Genomic DNA, 27,587 nt, shown 5'->3' on the forward strand with positions numbered 1-27,587 from the left:
GCTTTTGTGAGCTACAGCTCACTTCATCAGATACATTCAGTGGAAAATACAGTGGGGAGATTTATACACACAGAGAACATGAAACAATGGGTGTTACCATACACACTGTAAGGAGAGTGATCACTTAAGATGAGCTAATACCAGCAGGAGAGTTGGGGGGGGGAGAAAACCTTTTGTAGTGGTAATCAAGGTGGGCCATTTCCAGCAGTTGACAAGAACGTCTGAGGAACAGTGGGGTGTGTGGGGGGGAAATAAACATGGGGAAATAGTTTTACTTTGTGTAATGACCCATCCACTCCCAGTCTCTATTCAAGCCTAAGTTAATTGTATCCAGTTTGCAAATTAATTCCAATTCAGCAGTCTCTCGTTGGAGTCTGTTTCTGAAGTTTTTTTGTTGAAGAATTGCCACTTTTAGGTCTCTAATCGAGTGACCAGAGAGACTGAAGTGTTCTCCGACTGGTTTTTGAATGTTCTAATTCTTGACGTCTGATTTGTGTCCATTTATTCTTTTACGTAGAGACTGTCCGGTTTGACCAATGTACATGGCAGAGGGGCATTGCTGGCACATAATGGTATATATCACATTGGTGGATGTGCAGGTGAACGAGCCTCTGATAGTGTGGCTGATGTGATTAGGCCCTATGATGGTGTCCCCTAAATAGATATGTGGGCACAGTTGGCAACGGGCTTTGTTGCAAGGATAGGTTCCTGGGTTAGTGGTTCTGGTGTGTGATGTGTGGTTGCTGGTGAGTATTTGCTTCAGGTTGGGGGGCTGTCTGTAAGCAAGGACTGGCCTGTCTCCCAAGATCTGTGAGAGTGATGGGTTGTCCTTCAGGATAGGTTGTAGATCCTTGACGATGCGTTGGAGAGGTTTTAGTTGGGGGCTGAAGGTGGTGGCTAGTGGCGTTCTGTTATTTTCTTTGTTGGGTCTGTCCTGTAGTAGGTGACTTCTGGGTACTCTTCTGGCTCTGTCAATCTGTTTCTTCACTTCAGCAGGTGGGTATTGTAGTTGTAAGAATGCTTGATAGAGATCTTGTAGGTGTTTGTCTCTGTCTGAGGGGTTGGAGCAAATGCGGTTGTATCGTAGAGCTTGGCTGTAGACAACGGATCGTGTGGTGTGATCTGGGTGAAAGCTGGAGGCATGTAGGTAGGAATAACGGTCAGTAGGTTTCCGGTATAGGGTGGTGGTTATGTGACCATCGCTTATTAGCACCATAGTATCCAGGAAGTGGATCTCTTGTGTGGACTGGTCCAGGCTGAGGTTGATGGTGGGATGGAAATTGTTGAAATCATGGTGGAATTCCTCAAGGGCTTCTTTTCCATGGGTCCAGATGATGAAGATGTCATCAATGCAGCGCACGTAGAGTAGGGGCATTAGGGGACGAGAGCTGAGGAAGCGTTGTTCTAAGTCAGCCATAAAAATGTTGGCATACTGTGGGGCCATTCGGGTACCCATATCAGTGCCGCTTATTTGAAGGTATACTTTGTACCCAAATGTGAAATAGTTCTGGGTGAGGACAAAGTCACAAAGTTCAGCCACAAGGTTTGCCATGACATTATCGGGGATAGTGTTTCTGACGGCTTGTAGTCCATCTTTGTGTGGAATGTTGGTGTAGGGCTTCTACATCCATAGTGGCCAGGATGGTGTTTTCAGGAAGATCACCGATGGACTGTAGTTTCCTCAGGAAGTCAGTGGTGTCTCAAAGATAGCTGGGAGTGTTGGTAGCATTGGGCCTGAGGAGGATAGCCAGACAGTCCTGCTGTCAGGGTGCCAATGCCTGAGATGATGGGGCGTCCAGGATTTCCAGGTTTATGGATCTTGGGTAGCAGATAGAATACCCCAGGTCGGGGTTCCAGGGGTGTGTCTGTGCGGATTTGTTCTTGTGCTTTTTCAGGGAGTTTCTTGAGCAAGTGCTGTAGTTTCTTTTGGTAACCCTCAGTGGGATCAGAGGGTAATGGCTTGCAGAAAGTGGTGTTGGAGAGCTGCCTAGCAGCCTCTTGTTCATATTCCGACCTATTCATGATGACGACAGCACCTCCTTTGTCAGCCTTTTTGATTATGATGTCAGAGTTGTTTCTGAGGCTGTGGATGGCATTGTGTTCTGCAAGGCTGAGGTTATGGGGCATGTGATGCTGCTTTTCCACAATTTCAGCCCGTGCACGTTGGCGGAAGCACTCTATGTAGAAGTCCAGTCTGTTGTTTCGACCTTCAGGAGGAGTCCACCCAGAATCCTTCTTTTTGTAGTGTTGGTAGGAAGGTCTCTGTGGATTAGTATGTTGTTCAGAGGTGTGTTGGAAATATTCCTTGAGTCGGAGACGTCGAAAATAGGATTCTAGGTCACCACAGAACTGTATCATGTTCATGGGGGTGGAGGGGCAGAAGGAGAGGCCCCGAGATAGGACAGATTCTTCTGCTGGGCTAAGAGTATAGTTGGATCGATTAACAATATTGCTGGGTGGGTTAAGGGAACCACTGTTGTGGCCCTTGTGGCATGTAGTAGTTTAGATAGTTTAGTATCCCTACAAAAGGTTTTCCCCCCCCCCCCCCCCCCGGCTCTCCTGCTGGTATTAGCTCATCTTAAGTGATCACTCTCCTTACAGTGTGTATGGTAACACCCATTGTTTCATGTTCTCTGTGTATATAAATCTCCACACTGTATTTTCCACTGAATGCATCCGATGAAGTGAGCTGTAGCTCACAAAAGCTTATGTTCAAATAAATTTGTTAGTCTCTAAGGTGCCACAAGTACTCCTTTTCTTTCTGGGGGCTGTTTGCCTTGTGGGGGCTGTGATTGCCTTGTGGGGGCCATGATTAGCTTATAGGGGTTGTGATCGCCTTCTGGGGGCTGTGTGAGCCTTCTGGAATCAGTGATTGCATTCTGAGAGCAATGTTTGACTTCTGGGGGCCGTGATTGCCTTCTCGGGGGGGCCGTGATAGGCTTTGGGGAGGCCATGATAGGTTTCTGGGTATCATGTTTGCCGTCTGGGGGCCATGAGTGCCTTTGAGGTATTGCCTTCTGGGGGCTGGGATTATCTTCTGACAGCCATGTTTGCCTTCAAGGATCTGTGATTGCCTTCAGAGGGCTGGGATCGCCTTTGGGGGGCTGGGTTTGCCTCCTGAGTGCTGTGTTTGCCTTCTGGGGGCCGCATCCCTGGTGTTACCACTTCTTGCCGCAGGCTACGCTAACTAGCAGCCATTGATTAAAGGCAGAAAGTAGGCTGACGAGAAGAACAGGCTCAGCATGGGAGGCTTAGGGCAATAACTCACCACCTCCTGCCGCTCTGCAGCAACCTAACCTTCAGAAACTTGCAGCATACCCTTTCTGCCCAGAGCTGTGCTATAGCGCCCCTTGATCTCGTCCCGCAGCACTGTTAGCCCCACCCTGGGCTCTCTCTCACAGCTCTGCGGAGAACGAGCCACGATCCGCCTCAATCTTCGGAAACAGAGATGCAACTTTGATATTTTAAACCCATTTCAGAGTAATAGCCGTGTTAGTCTGTATTCGCAAAAAGAAAAGGAGTACTGGTGGCACCTTAGAGACTAACCAATTTATTTGAGCATGAGCTTTCGTGAGCTACAGCTCACTTCATCGGATGCATACTGTGGAAATTGCAGAAGACTTTATTATATACACAGACACCATGAAACAATACCTCCTCCCACCCCACTCTCCTGCTGGTAATAGCTTATCTAAAGTGATCATCAAGATAGGCCATTTCCAGCACAAATCCAGGTTTTCTCACCCTCCGCCCCCCCACAGACAAACTCACTCTCTTGCTGGTAATAGCCCATCCATTACCAGCAAGAGAGTGAGTTTGTCTGTGGGGGGGCGGAGGGTGAGAAAACCTGGATTTGTGCTGGAAATGGCCCATCTTGATGATCACTTTAGATAAGCTATTACCAGCAGGAGAGTGGGGTGGGAGGAGGTATTGTTTCATGGTGTCTGTGTATATAATAAAGTCTTCTGCAATTTCCACAGTATGCATCCGATGAAGTGAGCTGTAGCTCACGAAAGCTCATGCTCAAATAAATTGGTTAGTCTCTAAGGTGCCACCAGTACTCCTTTTCTTTAAACCCATTGCTGCCCTGCACGTCCTAGTCTTGCCGTGAACAGTGCCCGACAGTGCCTTGGTAAGCCAAATAATATAATAGGAACACTACCGGACCGGATCGCTAAGGCAATCAAGAATATCCCACTGGGAACAGTGACCGGAACTTGCCGTCACACCGCCACTGACAGGACTCCTGTGGAATCGGACACCGGAAGTCGTTGGAACTGTGCAGTCACCATGACAACGGTCGGAAATTGCGTCAGTTGGCTCTGGGCTGGCGGAAATGACGAAGGGTTTGGAGCGGAGGTGGCTGAGCCGGGTCGGAGCCATGTCAGCGGGGAGCACAGGGCAGCGAGATTCTGGGGCCGCTGGCGGGTGAGCTGGGAGCCAGGACTCGGGAGTCTGGTCGGTGGGTGGGGTTTGGAGTCAGCATTTCCACGGAGGGGGGGTCCGGGCCGAGGACGGTCCCTGCAGTTTGGGGGAGGGGGTAGACGGATGGAGACTTCGGTGGGAAGGGGGGGGGTGTCGGAGCTGAGATGAAGCTGAGCGTGTTTTGTTTTCTAGGCGCCGCAGTAAGTGGGACCAGCCCGGTCCGTCTCCTGCTCTTTTCATTATCCCTGGTTCGGCCCCACTGCCTGGCCGCCCCTTCCAGAGCAGCGGAGATGGCGTCTCCGGTGTGCAGGGTTCCGAAAGCTCTGCGGCCCCCTCAGGGGCTCTGGATGCAGCTGCTGCTGTGGCAGCGAAAATCAATGCGATGCTCATGGCTAAAGGAAAACTGAAACCAACAGCGAACACTACAGACAAAGTGAGTGAGTGGCAGGGTAGGGGGTTGTGGCCACCTCTCTTTATGTCTGCTATAATGCGTGAATATACTTTGCTACCAAGATACCTAGTGTCTAGGGTTTAAGGCCAAAGGCACAGTCCAGTGAACTGTGAAAGATTTCAGATATTTTGTCAATTTTCTGAAAAGAGTATAAGATTTAAAAAAAATAAAATGATTTAAACATAATGGAAATTTAATAATTGAACAGGAAGCTCCATGTTGGGACTTGGATGATACAAAATTCAATAGAAAGACCCCACTTTGTAGTCAGAAGACTTTAGAAACTGAGATGCTTCAGTTATTGAGAGATCAGTTCTACAACTCTCCTCAAGAAAAAAAAGTTTAACTTGACTTAGTAATATTTTGAACTTATAGCTTCTTCAAAATACTTTATGCATATTAATTCTTCAATCCTATAAAAAGACATATTTAACTTTAAGCTTTAACAAGTAGCCTTTTTGAGCCCACACTGCTCACATGTTTAAAGTTAGCCATGTGTTTAGTGACATGTTCAGGGCCTTAATTAAAGAATCCTCACAGGAAGTTTTCCGTACAGATGCAAAAACATACACAACATAAGTAACTTGCTTAAAAATTCACATAGGGTACCCGTATGCTACATCTGAAGGTGTAATTTCCAGTTAAGGTAGATATACACACACCAGCTTTGTTAGAAGATTGAGCAGGCTGACCCATCGGCGGATTGAGTAGATGCGCTTCTTTATTGCGGTGCTTGTTCCCCTCAACCCAATTGTCGAGTAAGCACTTAATTAGTTACAGCATACTTTTTTTTAAATTTTAAGTTAATATGTAAATATCTACGTTTACTGCAACACCCCCAAAACCCTTATTGAGTAATATGAATGCCCATACAATGAATATTAATAGCTATATACTGGATATAATTATCCCCACCCCTTACTGTTTATAGCATAAGCATATTCTACAAATAATTTTTATCTTGAAAATACATTTTTTGCAGTAATTATAGCCACATGTTCCCATAATCAGCAGCTCACAGGGGCGGGAGGAAGGGGCCATGACCTTGTCATAAATATAAAGGGAAGGGTAAACACCTTTAAAATCCCTCCTGGCCAGAGGAAAAAACCTTTCACCTGTAAAGGGTTAAGAAGCTAGGATAACCTCGCTGGCACCTGACCAAAATGACCAATGAGGAGACAAGATACTTTCAAAAGCTGGAGGGAGGGAGAAACAAAGTCTCGCTCTGTCTGTCTGTGTGATGCTTTTGCCGGGGACAGAACAGGAATGGAGTCTTAGAACTTAGTAAGTAATCTAGCTAGATATGTGGTAGATTCTGTTTTCTTTAAATGGCTGAGAAAATAAGCTGTGCTGAATTGAATGTAGATTCCTGTTTTTATGTCTTTTTGTAATTTAAGGTTTTGCCTAGAGGGATTCTCTATGTTTTGAATCTAATTACCCTGTAAGGTATTTACCATCCTGATTTTACAGAGGTGATTCTTTTTCTTCTATTAAAATTCTTCTTTTAAGAACCTGATTTCTTTTTTCATTGTTCTTAAGATCCAAGGGTTCGGGTCTGTGTTCACCTATGCAAATTGGTGAGGATTTTTATCAAGCCTTCCCCAGGAAAGGGGGTATAGGGTTTGGGGAGGATTTTGGGGGGGGGAAGACGTTTCCAAGCGGGCTCTTTTCCGGTTATATATCTGTTAGATGTTTGGTGGTGGCAGCAATAAAGTCCAAGGGAAAAAGGAAAATAGTTTGTACCTTGGAAGTTTTAACCTAAGCTGGTAAAAATAAGCTTAGGAGGTTTTCATGCAGGTCCCCACATCTGTACCCTAGAGTTCAGAGTTGGGAAGGAACCTTGACAGACCCCAAACTCGTTTATGTTGCTGGGGAAGGAAGGGAGGGGGAGATAATACTGCTTTACGCAAAGAGTATCTTTTAGATCCCCACATTCCTTATGCAGCTGCAATGCTTATTAATCCTTAACAAGGGAAAGGGAAGGGAGAGGGGTAGCACTTTATTTATCAAACGAAGAGAGTGCCTGCCCATGCCTTCCTCTCTAATACCATGCTAGCGGTAACCCAGCTCTTTACTTAACCCTTGCATATCCTAACAAGCTTTGATAAAGCTAGCATGCTAAAAATGTCGGTGTAGCTGAGGCAGTATGGGCAGCAGCACTGTCTAGCTGTCTGAGTATTAATTCCATCTGAGACTCTAAGCCCGTGCCATGAGTGCACTGCCACAACTACACTGTTGTTTTTAGCATGCTAGCTCAATCAAAGCTAGGAGACGTGTCTACCGGAACTGGAAATTATACCTCCAGCTGTAGTGTAAAGGAACCCCCTAGTCAGTGGTAGAGCCAGATTTGGAACTCAGATGTTCCTGCCTCCTAGCCCCCTGTTCTAGCCGGTTGACATGTAATGTTAATAAACATTTCTTTAAAAACTGTGGATATTTATGGTACATTTTACGCTGTAATTTCCAGTACCTGCTGATGGTAGAAAGAACCATCAATTCCACCAAGTTTTCATAATCTAACAGAGCCAGTGCTGTGAAGTTGCATTAAAAATTTTAGTCCTTATTTTGTCAGAGTCTTTATTCACCGAGTAAAAATATTGAAATGATGGAAGGTTTATCTAAAACTTGCTTTGAAAATTTGTTATATGGGCTTATGTAGTAAACATTTCTCTAAGATCTCCTTTCTCCCAGGAATCTTCAGAATTTTGCTCACTGGTGAAATTGGTTGATGAGTTTAACCTCCTATGAAACAATCACAGAACCTCATTCTCTATTGTTTCATGATACGGGCTCCAACATGAGGATCTGAAGTTTTTGGCCTCAGTAGGGTATTGCTTGCATCTCCTGGAAAGAAACATGAGAAGGTATATTGATTTGAAGCAGTCTTCAAAATCACCATGGAAGGAGCATGAAGTGTGTCCACTCTCTGGATGTTTTTGAGTATTGTTAAGTGTATTGTAACTTCTCATGTTTCCTAATTTACTTGGTTTCCATAAAGACCAATGATACCATGTATTTCACTATTAGGTTCCCCCCTTGATTGTTGTTTCTCAAGACAGAACATACACAGTATTTTTAATCTTTCCTCGTAAATTGGTTTTTCTAAACCTTTCATCATTTTTGTTGCTTTCCTCTGGATTCTCTCTAGTTTGTCCATATCGTCTGAAGGTGTGGTGCCCAAAACTGGGTGCTCACCAGTGCCAAGCAGAGCGTAACAGTTACCTGTGACCTACGTATGACACTCCTGTTAATACATCCCAAAACTATATTAGCATCAGATTATTGGCTTATAGTTAATTTGTAATGCATTATAACCCCAAATCCTTTTTTGCCTAGCCAGTTCTTCCCCATTTTCTATTTGTGCATTTAATTTTTCCATCCTAAGTCTAGGACATTGCACTTGTCATTATTGCATTTCATCTCATTAATTTCATATCAGTTCTCCAATTTATCAAGATAATTTTGAATTCTAATCCTGTCCTCCAAAGTGATTGTAACCTCCTCCAGCTATACCTCTTTGTGCCTTTGTTATCATGATTATTTGTCTTATTATAGCCTCTAGAAACTATACCTGAGAACAGGGCCCCATTTTATTATGCACTGTACCAACACATAGTAAGGACAGTCCCATCTTGGAAGAGTTTACACTAAGTGTGAAAGTATTTTCCCCATTTTACACATGGGGAGTTGAGGCAAATAGAAATTGTCTTGTCCAAAGTCTCACAGGAATCCAGTTCCTTAGCCACAAAGACCTTCCTTTCTCAGGTTCTCTGTCGGTAAAATGGAAACAGTAATACCCATCTCAGAGAAGTGTTGCGAATGATTAATCAGTTGGTATTTATACAGGATGTTTGAAGATGTGAAGAGCTAGGTAAGTAATGAATACTAGATATAACTAATAATTTTTTATTGTAAAGCAAATGAGTTCAGAGAGTGAAAGGAGATACAAAAAGACAACATTGTTATTTGTGTTAAAGGACCATTCTGGTCAAGTTGTCTTGTTATATAGTGCAACTGAGTATTGCCGTGTATCAAAGTTTTGTAATGGTCTGTTGAAGCTACAGGCCCCAGGGAAAAGTTCGGCTACAAGCAAAAGTAAAGATGACCTTGTAGTAGCAGAAGTGGAAATCAATGATGTGCCCCTCACGTGCAGAAACCTGTTGACAAGAGGACAAACTCAGGATGAGGTGTGTAAAAAAGCTGTATCTAATTCTTTGGCTTTCAACTGTTTTTAAAGTTTAAAAGGATTAATGTTCATCGATTCAGGGAAGGTTCCTAGAAAAAGTGTTTGGGTTGTGGATAGGGAGAGGGCAGGGGTCCATAAGCCACATTGTAACGTATTGGCCAGAGTGACTAGATTCTGAGTTTGAAACTATGCGACAGAATAGTGAAATATGTAACTGCTTGTAAAAATATTCAAAATAATTTACATAGAGACCTCATGCTGAGACATGGTAGCACCTGTGATTGGAGCAACATTCAGCTCTCCAATGAGTTAGTTTTAATGTTCCAGTTTGAGGGAATCCATGTTGTTAGATGTGAACAACTAGATTAGAACTCTTATCTTCTAGGGACTAATAAAAATCAATCTTGCTTATGATGTTAAAATAGAAGTGCCTTCTGTTCCAGATTGTCTTATTTATCTTGAGTATGACTTTGATTACTCACATAGCTGGAACATTTTTAAATGCATTGATTTTCCTAAAAAGAAAAGGAGTACTTGTGGCACCTTAGAGACTAACAAATTTATTTGAGCATAAGCTTTCGTGAGCTACAGCTCACTTCATCTGGTTTTTCCTTTTCTTGCTATAAAGGCAACACCCCTGTTCAGTCTTTGTAGAAATATAGGAATTGCCATACTGAATCAGAACACTGGTCCATCTATTCTGGACTTCTGGCTGTGGCCAATATCCGAAGCTTCAAATGAAGATGTAAGAAACAAAGTGAAATAAATTGCCCCTGAAAGAGGTGTCTTGCTGATGCCCATTAGTTAGAGGTTTGCTTATATCCTGAACCCAGAGGATTTGTAGTCCCCTTTCTTAAAAAAAAAAAGAAAAAAAAAAAGAAACCCTTGTAATTTGGTACCACAAACAAAATTCCTTTTTTCAGCTTTAAATATGTTCTTTTTCGACATAATTTAATGTTGTCTTATATAATTAAAGGTAAACTGAAGTGCCCAATGTAACTTTTGTATAGTATTTATCATCTCTCTATCAGGTAATGTCTTTAAAATCAACAGTCCTGGTCTTTACAATCTCTCTTCATACTAAAGTGTTTCCATATCTTTATTTAATCAGTTTAATTTTCACTGACTATCTGGTCCCTGTTTCAGTTTCCACTTGTTTCATAACTAAGGCTGCAAGATTGTGGATCCTGCAATACTAGGCTTCCACCCCAATTTTGTCAGCCACCCGGGGCTGCCGCTGTTAGCCCCAGGCATCTGCGACTTGTGCTTTCAGCTCCATGCATTAATGACTGTAATATAGTTGCAGCAAAATGTCTGGTTATCCAAAAAAAAAAATTAGCAGGTGTAACATAATACTTGAGTGTTTATATTGTTCCAGCAAATTTTTCTTAAACAAGTAGGTCTTCTCTGGCCAAATTGATAAAGTCTGTGATTACTTTTCCGCTATTTTCCATGTCTTGTCCTCAACCCAGCAGCAATTATTTTACAATCATCCTGCAATTCAAGTAGGGCCTTACTCATAACTGATTTTTTTTTTTTAATGTCTACAGATAAGTCGTCTGAGTGGAGCAGCTGTCTCTACTCGAGGGAGGTTCATGACTGTGGAGGAGAAAGCAAAATTAGCACCTGGGTTTGTAGTTCTTTTAAATTATTTGGCATCATGGTTGGATACTTATGTGGATATATATATAGTTACCCTCAAAGATTCTCTGTTATGTAGCAGAGTAGGTCGGTATTGTGGTTATTATGGAGGCTTTTAATAGGCTAATTATCATCAGGCTGAAATACTGATTGCATGTCTAGCTGTGTTTGTACAGCACCTAGCACTGTGGGATTCTGGCCCATGACTAGGGCTCTTAATCGCTACAGCAGTGCAAATACTAAATAACTATGGTAATAGTCGAACTAATATGAAATCAAAACCGCTTTCAGCTGCTCCCAGGAACTTTAGTACATGTGAAGGTTTATCTCTGTTGTCAAGTATTTCAGTATGTAGTATTATGAGCATTTCAAGAATAATTTATTTACGTTGAGACTAGGAATTCTTGCTTTGAGATTCAAGTGAAGCTTTAAATTAGTAGGTTTCAGAGTAGCAGCCGTGTTAGTCTGTATCAGAAAAAAGAACAGGAGTATTTGTGGCACCTTAGAGACTAACAAATTTATTTGAGCATAAGCACAGTGTTTTTGTTGTAGGGTGTGTGGTTGCTGGTGAGTATTTGCTTCAGGTTGGGGGGCTGTCTGGAAGCGAGGACTGGTCTGTCTCCCAAGATCTGTGAGTGAGGTATCATCTTTCAGGATAGGTTGTAGATCTTTGATGTGCTGGAGGGGTTTTAGTTGGAGGCTGAAAGTGACTGCTAGTGGTATTCTGTTATTTAATTGTTGGGCCTGTCCTGTAGTAGGTGACTCCTGGGTACTCTTCTGGCTCTGTCAATCTGTTTTTTCACTTCAGCAGGTGGGTATTGTAGTTAGAGATCTTGTAGGTGTTTGTCTCTGTCTGAGGGATTGGAGCAAATGCGGTTGTATCTTAGAGCTTGGCTGTAAACAATGGATCTTGTTGTGTGTCCTGGATGGAAGCTGGAGGCGTGTAGGTAAGTAATAACGGTCAGTAGGTTTCCGGTATAGGGTGGTGGTTATGTGACCATCGCTTATTAGCACAGTAGTGTCTAGGAAATGGACTTGTGTGGACTGGTCTAGGCTGAGGTTGATGGTGGGATGGAAATTGTTGAAATCATGGTGGAATTCCTCAAGGGCTTCTTTTCCATGGGTCCAGATGATGAAGATGTCATCAATGTAGCGCAAGTAGAGATCGGCGTTAAGGGATGAGAGCTAAGGAAGAGTTGTTCTAAGTCAGTCATAAAAATGTTGGCATACTGTGGGGCCATGGGGGTACCCATAGCAGTGTTGCTGACTTGAAGGTATATATTGTCCCCAAATGTGAAATAGTTGTGGGTGAAGACAAAATCACAAAGTTCAGCCACCAGATTTGCCGTGGCATTATCGGGGATAGTGTTCCTGACGGCTTGTAGTCCATCTTTGTGTGGAATGTTGGTGTAGAGGGCTTCTACATCCATAGTGGCCAGAATGGTGCTTTCTAGAAGATCACCGATGGATTGTAGTTTCCTCAGGAAGTCAGTGGTGTCTTTAAGATAGCTGGGAGTGCTGGTAGCGTAGGGCGTGAGGAGAGAGTTCACATAGCCAGACAATCCTGCTGTTAGGGTTCCAATGCCTGAGATGGGGCTTCCAGGATTTCCAGGTTTATGGATCTTGGGTAGCAAACAAAATACCCCTGGTCGGGGTACTAGGCATGTGTCTGTACAGATCTGTTCCTGTGCTTTTTCAGGGAGTTTCTGGAGCAGATGGTGTAGTTTCTTTTGGTAATCTTCAGTGGGATCAGAGGATAATTGCCTGTAGAATGTGGAGTTAGAGAGCTGCCAGGCAGCCTCTTGTTCATATTCCAGAAGTCACCTACTACAGGACAGGCCCAACAAAGAGAATAACAGAACGCCACTAGGCGTCACCTTCAGCCCCCAACTAAAACCCCTGCAGCACATCATCAAAGATCTACAACCTATCCTGAAAGATGATCCCTCACTCTCACAGATCTTGGGAGACAGACCAGTCCTCTCTTCCAGACAGCCCCCCAACCTGAAGCAAATACTCACCAGCAACCACACACCATACAACAAAAACACTGGCCCAGGAACCTACCCTTGCAGCGGGGCCCAGTGCCAATTCTGTCCACATGTCTATTCAAGTGATACCATCATAGGACCTAATCACATCAGCCGTGCCATCAGGGGCTCGTTCACCTGCACATCTACCAATGTGATATATGCCATTGTGCCAGCAATGCCCCTCTGCCATGTGCATTGGCCGGGCCGGACAGTCTCTATGCAAAAGAATAGACGGACACAGATCTGACATCGGGAATCATAACATTCAAAGACCGGTGGGAGAGCACTTCAGCCTCTCTGCCACCTTTAAGTCTGTCACTGAGTGATTAATTTTGCAACGGAAAAACTTCAGGGACAGACTCCGGTGAGAAGCTGCTGAACTTGAATTCGTGTGCAGGCTAGATACCATTAACTTAGGTTTGAACAGAGACTGGGAATGGCTCGGTCATTACACTAATTGAATCTATTTCCCCGTGTTAAGTATCCTCACACCTTCGTGTCAACTGTCTGAAATGGGCCATCTTGTTTATCACTTCAAAAGTTTTTTTTCCTCCCCTGCTGATAATAGCTCCTCTTAATTAGTTAGCCTCTTACAGTTGGTATGGGTACTTCCACCTTTTCATGTTCTCTGTATGTATAAATATCTTACTATATGTTCCATTCTATGCATCTGATAAAGTGGGCTGTAGCCCATGTAAGCTTATGCTCAGATAAATTTGTTAGTCTCTAAGGTGCCACAAGTACTCCTGTTCTTTTTAAATTAGTAGTTTATCATAATGCTGTTGATGAAATTGCAGCATGATGTAAATTTCGAGGTACCTTTTCTTTACATAACCAGCTCAAGGATAGGTGCCTTCATGAATGTGACCAGGGTGGAGTTTCACTTTTCAGATCTATAAATGCATATTTAATATTTTGCTGCACTATTAAATAGCATGTGTGTGGGAGGTGTTATGCGCTTCATTATGGAACTCTGGATTATGGCTTGCATGCTGTTAAGAGTGAAATCCTGGCCCCAAGTCAATGGGAGTTTTGCTATTGGCTTCAGTAGAGCCAAGATGTCACTCCTAGTGAGGAGCACACTGTGTGGAGCTTGCCATCTCTTGGGCTGGTAGACCTGTCACAATAAAAGTCTGGGAGATGGCAGCATGTTAATATGCAAACCACAAAGTGAAACTGACAAAGCTTGGGCAATTGAACCAGATAAGTGAAATCCAAAGAGTAAATGCAACGTAAATGATTAAAATTAATTATATTTTTCAAGTTCCTGGTTTTATTAATCTAGGGAGTCTTCATTCATTCAAATAAGGAACTTCTGAATTTTTTTATGTAGATTGTATCCCTTTGCCTATCAAGGGGTCATGAAATTCAATGAAAAATACGTAGTTAAGAAATACTCAGTTACTTTTATTTACACTTTCTCAGGCTGCTGATCTCTGCTTTGCTGCCATTTCTCTCAGAATTCAGCAGGGATTGTTGTTATATTTATTAACGAAAAGTATGTAGCATTATCAAAACTGTAATGGAATTGGGATGAATTCATTACTGGATGGTGATGTCAGTGCTTTCATAGAATGTTTTGGTTTTCTTTTAATAGGGATCGGCCTTTGTATCTCCATGTCCAGGGGCAGACACGAGAGCTAGTTGACAGTAAGTAATACATAATTTTGTGTCCTGTATTATTGCGTTTTTTTATTAATTTGATGTATATTTTTATTATGAGCTGTAAATCATCTGGGAGAAGGTAACAGTTCATGCACTAATGGTAAATCCCTTGTTGGTTGAAAAGACAGAAGCATTTTCCATTGCATCCTACAAGTCATCAAACTAAGGCTTTGATGGACCACAAGGTGTGACTTGTTGAGCTCAGGTGCAGCCCCACAATCAAAAGGAATAATCTGCCATCTGTCCGCAGGTGAGACACAGCAAGAACTGGCATGGTGGAGCATAAGTGGAGAGGCCCTCTCTCTGATCATGTATATTCAAATCTAAGGATACGTGCCTACATTTAAACCTCTGCAGCGGCACAGCTTCAATACTGCAACTGCGCCACTATAGTACTTCAGTGTAGATGCTGCCTATGCTGACAGGAGGGGTTCTCCCATTGGTGAAGGTAATCCACCTCCCTGAGAGGCGGTAGCTAGGTTGATGGAAGAATTTTTCCATGAACCTAGCACTGTCTACACCGGCGGTTAGGTCAGCATAGCTACATCTCTGAGGTGTGGATTTTTCACACCCCTGAGACACAGAGCTATGCCAATGTAAACTCCCAGTGTAGACCAGCCCTCAGGGTTGTTGTTACGAAAGGTGAGTTTTGAATTAGAGAAGCTAGATTGCATAGCCCACCAACACAAATTTTAAAAAAAGCAAAGGAATAAATAAAGTTGTTCAACTTCACGTCTGCTCTTCTTGTCAGTTCACCCTCCCAGTTTACCTCCTTTACACTACTTGCAGCCCTCTTATGCCCACCCTAATCCTGATAAACCAGTGTGAAACCTTTTCTGTAATGTACAGATTTATCAATGTATGCAGATTTCAATTATGTAATTTCTACATACAAATATTTTTAAATAATTGCTAATATAGATCACCCAACTGCATAGATTATCCTAAACATTACTGGGGAGAAAAAACACATCTTGTTACCACTTGCAGTCTGACTCAAGGACCCCAGTTCTGGCCAGAACATCTGTTGGGTCCCCATGTTGGGAATTCTCTTGGCACAGGGCCAGCATAGGTCACCACATCCTGTTCTCCTTTGCAGGCCCCATTATAATGGAACGTTGGAATATTGCTGGATCACTTTGTAGTTAGGATATTTTGGGCTGTGGAGCAGCTCCATAGGTAGCTGTGGGGGTAACAGCTGTAGGTTAGAACAGCAGTTGTGGGCCATGCCAGTACCTGGACCAGGCCTGAATTCAGCAGTTGCAAAGATGGGGTAAAGCGACCTTTGCTCCTCTGTTCATTGGACTGCACCTGGGCAATATCTGGCTCCATATCAACCATATTTATTTGTTCTATGTTTTTGCATTAATGACTAATATAGAGATATTGTGGCTTGCATTTACATTGTGATTCTGTACATCGTTTTTATCTATATTTGTAAGTGAGGTGTCATAAATATAAAGGGAAGGGTAACCACCTTTCTGTATACACTGCTATAAAATCCCTCCTGGCCAGAGGCAAAACCCTTTCTCCTGTAAAGGGTTAAGAAGCTAAGGTAACCTTGCTGGCACCTGACCCAAAATGACCAATGAGGGGAAAAGATACTTTCAAATCGGGGGGGGGGGAACAAAGGGGTCTGTCTGTGTGTGATGCTTTTGCCGGGAACAGATCAGGAATGCAGACTTACAACTCCTGTTAAGTTAGTAAGTAAACTAGCTAGAAATGCGTTAGATTTCCTTTTGTTTAATGGCTGGTAAAATAAGCTGTGCTGGATGGAATGTATATTCCTGTTTTTGTGTCTTTTTGTAACTTAAGGTTTTGCCTAGAGGGATTCTCTGTTTTGAATCTGATTACCCTGTAAGGTATTTACCATCCTGATTTTACAGAGGTGATTCTTTTACCTTTTCTTTAATTAAAATTCTTCTTTTAAGAACCTGATTGATTTTTCATTGTTCTTAAGATCCAAGGGTTTGGGTCTGTGTTCACCTGTACAAATTGGTGAAGATTCTTATCAAGCCTTCCCCAGGAAAGGGGGTGTATAGCTTGGGGGGATATTTTGGGGGAAGACGTCTCCAATTGGGCTCTTTCCCTGTTCTTTGTTTAAAATGCTTGGTCGTGGCAGCATACGGTTCAAGGACAAGGCAAAGTTTGTACCTTGGGGAGGTTTTTAACCTAAGCTGGTAAGAATAAGTTTAGAGAGTCTTTCATGCAGGTCCCCACATCTGTACCCTAGAGTTCAGAGTGGGGAAGGAACCTTGACATGAGCTATAGTGGGTTTTTTTGCATCTGGAACCATACTCCTTTAACATGAGTTTTCAGTATTTTTACATTTTAATTTCAAGCATTTTGATTTTGCTCACTTTGAAATTCTGAACTAGTATTCTGTCTCCAAGCATACTGATAGCAAAATTCAGTTTGCAAAATCTAGGATGCACAAATGAGCTGGAACCACAGTTATTAAGTTCTAATGTTTTTACCAGAATGTAATGTTCACGTGGCTCCCCAATATAAACAAGTCTTTTATTTTAGCCTATTTTGAAAAACAAAACCTAGATTGAAAAATAGGAAACTAGTTAAAAAAATCGTAAAGGTTGAGAACTCACAAGTAAGAGAGGTTTCAGAGTAACAGCCGTGTTAGTCTGTATTCGCAAAAAGAAAAGGAGTACTTGTGGCCCCTTAGAGACTAACCAATTTATTTGAGCATAAGCTTTCGTGAGCTACAGCTCACTTCATCGGATGCATACTGTGGAAAGTATGCATCCGATGAAGTGAGCTGTAGCTCACCAAAGCTTATGCTCAAATAAATTGGTTAGTCTCTAAGGTGCCACAAGTACTCCTTTTCTTTTTACAAGTAAGAGACTTTCACTGTGGTGTAATCGGTAGTGTTAAGGATGAGGCCAGGCCCATGGACTCTTCATATTAGAGACTGGAAAGTGTTGCTATGGAACTTTTTTTTTTTAACTCGTTTTAGGATTTCTAATCAATGGGTGGTATGCTTCCTGTTTTGTTTCTCACAGATGATGGTGCTGATCCCTGAGAGCATGTGTAATTTTACTTGTTTAAGTGTTAAATTAATAACTGACTAAAGTCAGTTGGGAATGATTAACTTAATGGAGAAATAATGATTTGTTTGAATCTCCGGAACAATGTGATCTTAAGCTCCATGTGAAAGGTACTTGTGTTCATGATGAGAAAACAGCACTAAAAACACCTGTGTTCTTTTAAAAATCTGATCTTTTAGATCATGAAAATTAAGAAAATTGTTCTCTCCTGGGTGAAGTCACTCCCCCAAGTTTCATCTCGGGAAAAATTGCTAGCAAAAAATAAAAACCCTTAACATTTATAATGGAAATAAAGGCAAACATCTCTCTAGTAATAGTATCAGTAAGAGTGATTCTCTTCTGCTAAGGATTACATAAAATCAGTAAAATCCTCAAGATGACTTAGTTTTCAGTAGTCTAAATGTATGTAGAGTAGTGGCAACATGATTTAAATGATATTTAATACAACAAATAATGTGAGGATGTGGCAAATTAAGTGGCCCAGGAGTAGAATTGCAGTACAGTGAATGTGTAGACTGTATCAGTTGCCTTAGTTTGCTTTTGTTCAGGTATCTTGTCCACGTGTCCTTTTAGCACTCCGAAGTTAGCATGTGTATAATACTAGTATAAATGTAGAGTATTTGTTTCTGTGTAAACTGACTGGAATGCCAGGGCTGTATTTTGTTTAGCACTGTGTCACTTTAAGGGTTGGAACTCTGCTGAAGAGGTCAGAATGAAACAGATCTGGGGAAGCAGTTTATTGCTCCTGGAAGACTTTCCAACATTGGGTTGATTGGGGTAGTTTTTTTGTTTTTGCAACCTGTGCATACTTGTTTGGATTCTGAAAAGTTTTATTAGAATGCTCCAGTTTCAAACACCCTCTGGTTTGGGAATATAGTATCTACTTGGTGTAAAGGATTGGCACTGGCACTCTGGAAATAGAAAAGACATGGCTGATCTCCTGTGTATGTAATATCAAGGCATTAACATCAGGCAAGCCAGTAATGCAGATATTGTTTACAGCAAGAGCAGGTTTCTGGCTTGGGTAGTCCAATCAAAGGAAAGGATTTAATGTATGAAGAACCCGAAGATCTAGTCATTTGGTAGGATGCTTTTCCTGAAATTAAAGTGGTATTGTGTTATACCCAACAGGAGCTGTAAACCGAATTAAAGAAATAATTACTAATGGAGTAGTGAAAGCTGCCACTGGTTCCAGTCCAACTTTCAATGGAGCTACAGTTACCGTTTATCACCAGCCTGCTCCCATTGCCCAACTGTCTTCCGCTGTTGGCCAGAAGCCTCCATTCCAATCAGGGGTATGTAATGCATACCTGTGATTCTTATAGTATTTTATGCTCATATTGAAGATTTATCCATTTATAAATTTGTCTTTTTAAACTCTTATTCGCTGTGATAACTGGAGGATTAACAAGGTGGAGTCTGTAAAGTGGGGCTCTGCTGATACCATCCTCCTAGAGGAAGGGGACGGAGAGAGCAGTCCTACTTACAGAAGAGCAGAGGACTGACTGTACCATCCAACATTTAAACTTCCTCCTACAGAAGTCAGAATAGTTATCCTTTGAAATGAGTTGTAAACTTTATACATAGAATGATTAGCTGTCTACTGGTATGTTTGCAGATGCATTACGTTCAGGACAAATTATTTGTTGGTCTGGAACATGCTGTACCTACATTTAATGTGAAGGAAAAGGTGGAAGGGCCTGGCTGCTCCTATTTACAACACATTCAAATTGAGACTGGTGCCAAGGTCTTCCTACGTGGGAAGGGCTCAGGCTGCATAGAGCCAGCTTCAGGCAGAGAAGCCTTTGAACCTATGTACATCTACATAAGGTATGGGTAATTTTAACAAGCTGTGCGATCTAGTCATTCGGAATGTAATTTCAGGTTATGCTGAAAGCATAGAAATATCTTCATCTGACAGCTGAGTAAGCTTGAATGAAACACTGTCTAATGTAGCAACTGCTTTTATTAAGAGGTAAAAGTGCATGCAGTTTAATCTTAACTTACTGCTTTGCACAAGAACACAGTACAGTGTAGTTCTAGTTGGATTTGTTTAGAAAGAGATGTTATGCCCCCGTTTAAATGTTTCATAAAACGCTACGTCTATACACTCTAAGCACCATCAAATTGTTACTGAGAGCAGAAGATGGGCTACAGGAAGAATGTAGAATTTTCCTTTTAATGTTGACTGATAGTATCTTACAAGTGGTAGAATTTAAAAGGAAAACACAATGTTCTTCTTTCAATCAGGTCACTGACCTCTGTAGTACTTCCTGTACTTTGAACTTTCATTGTAAAAGGAAGTGGGGGCACATTTACTTTCTAAATGAAAGTTCAGAGGTCTAGATGTGCTGTTGAGCAGACAAGCAGTTGATCACCTATATGAAGGGAGAGGGAAAAGGCCTGGTACTGCGCTACCCAATGGAGGAAGTAAAGAGGAAGAAGCACCCAAGTCTAGTCATAAAATTCAGTCATAAAAGAGCAAGACCACTAATGCACTTTTTTTCAAGTTCCTGACTCTTGTTTTTTCAGTCATCCAAAACCAGAAGGTCTGGCAGCTGCCAAAAAGCTGTGTGAGAATCTATTACAAACTGTAAGTGACTTTTAATGGTGGCTTATTCCCATAAATATGAGATTGCAGGGTCCCTTTTAGCTCTGCTATGCCTCAGTGTTGTAACTGCTTTTATTATGCTCTCGGCAAAACTTTTCATAAGCTTTGACATGCTGGTGGTGGTATGTTTCAAGGAAACAACTGGCTTTGAGCAGGGGTGTGTGCAAGAGGGGGAAGCAGTGATATGGGCCCTCCCAGTAATGAGTGGGGGATACAGAACTCTTTTTGCTCCTGGGCTGTGGCAGGGAGAGCGAGAGAGCTCCTCTCTCCCCACATCAGCCCTGGGAAAGCAGAACTCCTTCTGCCCCTGGACTGCGGCGGGAAGAGTGGAACTTCTCTAGCCCTGCGCTCTCCCCGCCACAGCCCCAGGGCTGATGGAGTTCTCTCTCCCCTTTGCAGCCGCGGGGGAGAAGAGCTCTCTCACTCTTCCCTGCTGCAGTCCAGGAACAGGAGGAGTTCTGCGGAGGAGTTTACTCCCCACCCCCCGCCAGAGGAGTTCTGCATCCCTTCTAAGGATAAAAATATTTCAGAATGTCATATCTAACCTTTAGTGACTCCAGCAATACATCTCTGGTAAAAATCTGTCATGCTGCCATGCCATACCAGTGACTTAGTTTTGTCCTTTTCCTTTTATTGCTTGGTTCATTATCATTACTGTGCTCTTGGTAGAACCCAGAGTCAGGGCCACATTGTGCTAGTTGCTGGATAAATATGTAGTAAGAAATATTCTTTGCCCCACTAAGAGCTAGTCTGACATGGTTCATGGTATACATTTATTTGCTAATCTATTAATGTCCTTTGAAGGTTCATGCTGAATACTCCCGATTTGTCAATCAAATAACCACTGCAGTACCTTTAGCAGGTATGTGTTAATATCTTTGAAGTTTGCAAGTTACATTGTTTCTATGAGCAATATTTACACTTACATATATTCCAGTCAGATGGTATTGGGCAACAGTCTTATTTTTCCCTGTCAATTTTGAAAGTCTTTCCCCTCATTTATCTTCTTTACCTTTCCTCGTCAATTACATTTTTTTTAGATTCTGCAGCTGATTTAGAAGTAATTATTTTTATTTTTTTTCTCCTCACCAGGTTTCACACAACCTGCTGCTATAAATAGCATACCTCCTCAGCCATCATACTATCCATCCAATGGCTACCAGTCTGGTTACCCTGTTGTTCCTCCTCCTCAGCAGCCAGTTCAACCACCTTATGGAGTACCAGGCATAGTACCACCTTCAGTGCCACTGGCACCTGGAGTGTTGACAACATTACCCACAGGAGTACCACCTGTGCCCACACAGTACCCAATTTCACAAGTACAACCTCCAGCTAGCACCGGCCAGGTAGAGAAAGGGATGTGTAACTTGGCCTAAAGTTCTTGGCTAACAAGTTTCTGCCTCTAATAGAGAAATTTTTATAGTAGCTCTAAGACTCAAGATGACTTTCTTCTTCAGGATATGCTTGTATAAAATACGTCTGCTATTTTGCTGGGTCTCTTTGAGTCATGTACTGCTACAATCACCTAAGAGATGACAACTCCATTCATAGCATGTATCCATTAGTCAGGCAGAAATTTCTTGAATTCCCATTATCTGTGTTAATGTTGGAAATAATTTTAATTACCACAGGCATTTTCATAAACTGCACTACAGTTGCACTGGTAGAGTAGGTTTGAATAGCTATCACTTTAAGATAGCATTCCACAATTTCGCTACTTAGTGGGCCTTTAAACTAAATACAATTTTTAAATTATTTGCCTTTTTAGTACTTATGAGGAGAAAGTACTGAAGTGTATTTTATTCCTTTGTGTAAACTTTAATTAGTTTAAACCGTTATCTTTGTTAGTGTAATATCAGATTCTTACATGCTATATTTTTAATTTTTGTGGTCACTAGAGTCCGCTGAGTGGGCCTTTTCTTCCTGCTGCCCCAGTAAAAACAACCTTGCCGACTGCTACACCGCCACAAGTCCAACCACAGCCTCAGGGCCAAAAGAGGCGCTTCACTGAGGAGCTACCAGATGAGAGAGAGTCAGGACTCCTGGGATACCAGGTGGAATAAAATAAGCAATTTTAGTACCTGCCTCCAATTCCCTTCCCTACGAAGAGACTTGGCTGTAAATTGATCGTTCTTAATATAGTTTGAGTTGTTTCATGACTGTCACTTTAGGAGATGCTAGTGAATTATTAAATAGAACTTAAAATTTAATCATGAGTGATGAAGATGAGACTTCACACTTCTGTTCTTTGGAATAGATGCACCATTTGCATCTAGTGCCTCCCATTTCTTTCAGACAAAAATTAAATCTTTCCTTTTCACAGTCTTCCATAATGAAAAGCAATTGTAGCTTTTGTTGTGAGACAAAGTATATTGATTGCTTCCAGAATCTTCTATTCAGGTTTCTAGCAGTTTTAGTAGTTAGGAGGATTGTTTGAGATAGCATGAGGCATAAAGTTATGAGATAAAAATCTTACTCCATACAAACAGCCATATTTAATTTAATAAAAAATAATTTACAACTTTTCCTCAGACACTTCCATGTGTAAGGGAAGTTTGCACCATGGAAAAGTGCCTTCTCATGCCTGAAGTATTCTCCTGAGTCCAAATTGCCCCTGGTAAAATTTAACCGAACTTGCATTTAAAAGGCTGTTTTGGCAGAAAACATTTAAAAAATTACTCAGGATCAGAATCTCAAATGGCAGACATGTTTGCACCCACAAATGTATGTGACGTGAAAATTGGTGTTTCAAGTAGCATTCTGTTTTAGCCTATGAAGGAAGTAGATAGTTGTCTGGCTGCTTAATGGCAGTACAATCGAGCAGTGTGGGGAAGATGGGTTAGATGATGTGTAAGGTCTCTTCTACCTCAGCACTTGGGCCGAGATTGTTTAGGTATTGCAGTGCTCAGCATTGCAACGTATAACTGGTTCGGGAGCCTAAATTTAATTTTCAAAAGGGATTAAAGCACTTAAGAGTCTGAATACCTTTAAAAATCTGGGCTTAGACACTGTGGTTACAGATGCAATACAAAATTCTTTGTGACAATCCATAGATGTTTATATACATAAGTTATCTTGTTCAGGATACAGTAGGGAAAAACATTTGGAATAACTACACTAGAGAGCAGTAGATATTTCCTGATCTCTTATGTATAGGGCAATCACAAAAATATTAGACCCAGAAAATTAGAAATATTAAACCCAGTCTGTAGTTTGCAATATACTCCGAAAGGTTGGTCTTCCTGACATTTTCATTAAGGAGCTGTAGCTTATATCACAGTTGTAGATTTGCTAATGCCATGTGTTTTTCTGCTCATAGCATGGACCCATTCATATGACTAATTTAGGTACAGGCTTCTCCAGTCAGAGTGAAATCGATGGGGCGGGATCGAAGCCAGCAAGTTCCTCAGGAAAGGAGAGAGAGAGGGACAGGTAAATGTTGTGTTTAACTAAAGTACGAAAGGATTACAGTCATATTTGTTAATCCTAAAGAAAAGTTGAACTTCTAAATCAGTGTTTCTCAAATTGTGGGCTGTGACCCACGCAGGGGTCACAAAAGCCAATCAGAAGGGTTCTGAGGCACTGAAAATTTTCTTATCTAAAGATGATCTTGGTTCCCACTTCCTGCACACCCTTACCTTCAAGGTTAAGTATTCTCTGTCAACATCTTGAAACACTCACAAATTATGTTTGCTTCTCACTGAGATGTTTACTAAATGTGAAGTTGTTGCAATATTTTTTTTCTACTTCAAATGAGGAATTGTCAGTTCAGAGAGGTTGAGAAATAATGTTCTAGATCTTATTTGAGGACATGAAAAAATACATCTGGGATATTGGTAAAGTTTTAAAAACTCTCAAATCTTCTTTAGAACTAAGTGAATAACTTTCTTAGGTATTTTGAAATATAAGGGATCAGATTGTCAAGTTATCTGGAAACTTAATCTTGGTGAGCTATCCGTGAGATGGCCCATCTACCTAGTTTGTTGTTGTGCTTGATGGGGAAAACATCATGCAAGCAGGATCTTTCCTTTAAAATCATAAGATAATGTTAATCTGTTTCTGGTAGATCTTCAGCAAGATGTTAGAATTCACTCCAATCCCATGTTGTATAACTTTACACCCCCCCCCCCTTTAAATCCCTCCTAACCCAATACTTTATATTGCTTAATTATTGAATAATTAAATTAATCAAATAGGTCAATAATTATTTTAAACATTACTAAATTATTTAATTTAATGAAATAATACTTTTATTAAAACAGGCAGTTGATGCCTCCACCAGCTTTTCCAGTGACCGGAATGAAAACCGAATCCGAAGAAAGAAATGGATCGGGGTCCTTATTGGGCAACCACGGTGAGCACAATGGACAAAACAAATTCATATGCAAAAGCAAGTTTGACTTGCAAGGTACTGATATAATGCTGACTTTGGCAAATACTGAAATGCCCAGTCAATTCTGGGCTGTCCTTGGGATTGCAACTCTAAGTGAGAAGATGGGCATGTTCCACTGGCTTTAAACCATGCATTTCTTACATGAGATACCTAGTTTCTGAGAGCTAAGGTAAATATTTAAGTGAGTGTTAGAAAAACCTTGGGAACTGTGATATGTGTAACTCCTAATTTGAAAGAAAGAAGAAGGCCTCTTTTTTGTTTTTGTTTTTTTTTTAATTTTGATAATCCGCCCAGGCACAGCTGATAAGAAATTGCTCTGTAACACTGGTATATCATATAGTTTTACATTCCCATCAGGCTCAAATTGTATAGCTCTGTATATTAAGACAATCACTAACATAAGCCATGTGTCTAGTAGACATTCTCCCAAAGTGGTCCACAACTAACAGAAATCCTTAGTGGATTCCATCTTTTCATAGGATTCTGTAGCATCAAATATTCGCTACTTGAGAGAACATTTTAAATCCTTGTTCTTGTAAGTGCTCTGAAAGTTGCACATTTCCTTGTATCCAAGAGCTGCAGACACAGTATATTTAACCTCAGTTTTTCCCCAATATTGATGCCAGAGTTTGCCATTGTATTAGACTTCTTATGATTAAATTTGGACTTTTCTTTACATATTTATCTCTTAACGGTGAAATTGCCGTCACTTAAACTCATTTGCTAACTTTACCTTTCTTTTGTGTTTCTTTTTTCTTTCTCTGCTCTCTTACATGGTTCTGATGGATCACATGTGCTGTTGCTGGTGCTGTCTCGTGTGACATCCGACCTTGGGTGACCACTGACCCTGTGACCTCAAAATGGTGTCCAACTAACAATTTATAATTAACGTCTTTTTTTTATTTATTAACTTGTTTGGGGTATTTTTATCTTTTTCTTCCTTCTCGGGGCGGGGGGGGGGGAGATGTTTTTTTTCCCTCTAGATCATCCAGCTAAGAAGATGAAAACGGCTGAAAAGGGGTTTGGATTGGTGTCTTATACTGGAGATTCATCAGATGAAGAAGAGGAACATGGTGGCCATAAAAATGCAAGTACTTTTTCACAGGCATGGAGTTTGGGATACCAGTATCCTTCCTCACAACAACGAGCTAAACAACAGATGCCATTTTGGATGGCACCATAGAAGCTACAGAACAGTTTTTGTACCCTCAGTTACACCTTTTTTTCCTCTAGCAATAATGCATGTATATTACAAAACGAACTTTGCAAATGTACATTGTTCTTACCTTTGCAGAAGCTGCTAAAGGTGCACTATTCCCTTTTGAAAGGGATTCTATTATATTTTTACAATCCATATTTCTGCAGTGAATTTGTCATCTATGAAAAGTTATTTGAAATTACAAACTCAGTGCAGCACGGACTTTTTATACAGTGAGGGAATGTGCTCACAGAACAAGAACAGGGAGGTATGTCGCTCCCCCTGCATTTTCCACTTGCCCTGGATAGCTTGAGAAATGGAGACAGACAGCCAGGCTGACTTAAATACAGATTTTGTGTGTTTATTTTAAGTAATTTTCCTTTTGTCAACTTGTGTTGGTCAGTGGTGACAACAGATGTCCTCAATGTTTGGACTTTCACTGGAGAAAGGAAAATCTATGCATTACACAATTAATTTTTAAGATCATGTTTCCTTAAATTGCTAATTTTATTTATTTTAAGCTGCTCCCATGTGTGTGTGTTTCCCCCCTTACCCCCCTTAATTCCAAAATGCAATTTCAGTAACTCAAAATAACTTTTGGTTCTAGGCAAATTTCTTGGGTTTGGGGGGGGGGGGGAATATAGGTTTTCCCCATAATTTTCTATTTTGGGTGGATTTGGCTTGCTACTAATACTTGGACATATTTGGTATATCAGTGGTATGTACACTCTAACCTTCTTCAGCTGGTCCATGTGATACTACTTGTCATGTAGGTGTCCGTCTGTTAATTTCTGTCTGCTTCCACCAGTTTTGTTTTATGACTGTTTAACAAAGTAATATAGCATCCTGGTTTGTGTATCTCCAAAGACCTGATTGCAAGCACTGCTATGACACTGAAGCACAGAAGCGAAACCTCTGAATAAATTGTGGATTGTTTACAGTGACTGGAACTGCAAAGGGGCCTTTCTTATCATGGCAAGCTGTTGCCAAAAGATTACTCTTTTGTATTGATAACATTGATGTGTGAATCCACTAATCTGTGGTGGGACACAATGTAAATGGAGGTGCGGGTCTGCATTTGAAACATGAGTAATAGTTTGAAGTATTGTAATAAGTGTAACTTTTACACATTTTGACTACCTTGCAGGCTGGCTGGCTTTGTATAAACTTATTCTCTGGTTTCCTACATGTTGTAAATAATTATAGAAACATAATTTCCTTATAAATAAATGTACAAATATTCCTTTTGCTTCCATCTTTTTTCTTCAGCTCTGTCAGATAACTTTCTAGGGTACAGCACATGCACCTGGGGCTGGAATGGTGACCACCTCTGTCTAGCCCTTAACTTGGTGTTTTAACAGACACAGACTTCGGTGAAATATTCTTACTCACTAAGAAAAGCTTTTAAAAAGGTTTTAAAACCTTATTAACCGTTTTTAATGGGGGACAACTTGAAAATCACTTTTTTCTGTCTGAAAATATTGTACCTTTTTATTGTTACAGGTAGCTAAGACTACCATAACTGGACATTAGCAGTAGCTTATTTTTTTCCATTTGACAGAACTTTGTGTGTTGTCAGTGCAAAGGAGCAGAAAAACAATGGGACAGACATAGCACCTTTTAAAATAGTATCAGAAAATGGATATTTTTAAACCAGTTGAACCATTTAGTTTTGCTCATTTGTAGTAGCAGGCAATCTAGAAACAAAAAAATTTAAAGGAAATTCTCCACTTAAATTTGGTCTATGATTAAAAAAAATAGAAGTTTTTGTTCTGTTCTATTTAGGTTCTTTTGCTACCCTCAACACTGCAATATCTGAGCCCCCTTCGGTAGTGCATTAAGCAAGGTGACTAACTTCTGTCGTGTAATTTTTCTTCTCTCTCATATCCTCTGTACAAGGGCAGAATTGTGTATGCAGTGTA

At 41.2% G+C, this 27,587-nt stretch overlaps 1 protein-coding gene and 1 non-coding gene across 6 annotated transcripts; both read left to right on the plus strand.

Moving 5' to 3' along the window:
• Positions 1 to 4,289: 4,289 nt before the first annotated feature.
• KHDC4 (KH domain containing 4, pre-mRNA splicing factor) lies at positions 4,290 to 26,908 on the plus strand. Of its 5 annotated transcripts, none has more exons than XM_007068090.4 (14): positions 4,290 to 4,428; positions 4,618 to 4,858; positions 8,935 to 9,063; positions 10,613 to 10,692; positions 14,334 to 14,386; positions 18,595 to 18,758; positions 19,082 to 19,293; positions 19,996 to 20,056; positions 20,879 to 20,936; positions 21,167 to 21,420; positions 21,973 to 22,128; positions 23,394 to 23,506; positions 24,337 to 24,428; positions 25,451 to 26,908. In XM_007068090.4, exons 1-14 carry the CDS (start codon positions 4,337 to 4,339, stop codon positions 25,648 to 25,650), a joined length of 1,905 nt encoding a protein of 634 aa, XP_007068152.1. In that variant the 5' UTR covers positions 4,290 to 4,336; the 3' UTR covers positions 25,651 to 26,908. The 5 variants fall into 5 exon arrangements, with proteins under 5 accessions (XP_007068152.1, XP_027686055.2, XP_027686054.2 ...); XM_027830254.3 differs by having other exon boundaries at positions 4,307 to 4,428; positions 25,460 to 26,908; XM_027830253.3 differs by having other exon boundaries at positions 4,307 to 4,428; positions 8,941 to 9,063.
• LOC114021344 lies at positions 18,859 to 18,986 on the plus strand. The gene has a single exon (XR_003565939.1).
• Positions 26,909 to 27,587: the final 679 nt, after the last annotated feature.

This window comes from Chelonia mydas, chromosome 24 (genome assembly GCF_015237465.2).
Source record: "Chelonia mydas isolate rCheMyd1 chromosome 24, rCheMyd1.pri.v2, whole genome shotgun sequence".
In the NCBI taxonomy this organism is placed as follows: domain Eukaryota; kingdom Metazoa; phylum Chordata; order Testudines; family Cheloniidae; genus Chelonia; species Chelonia mydas.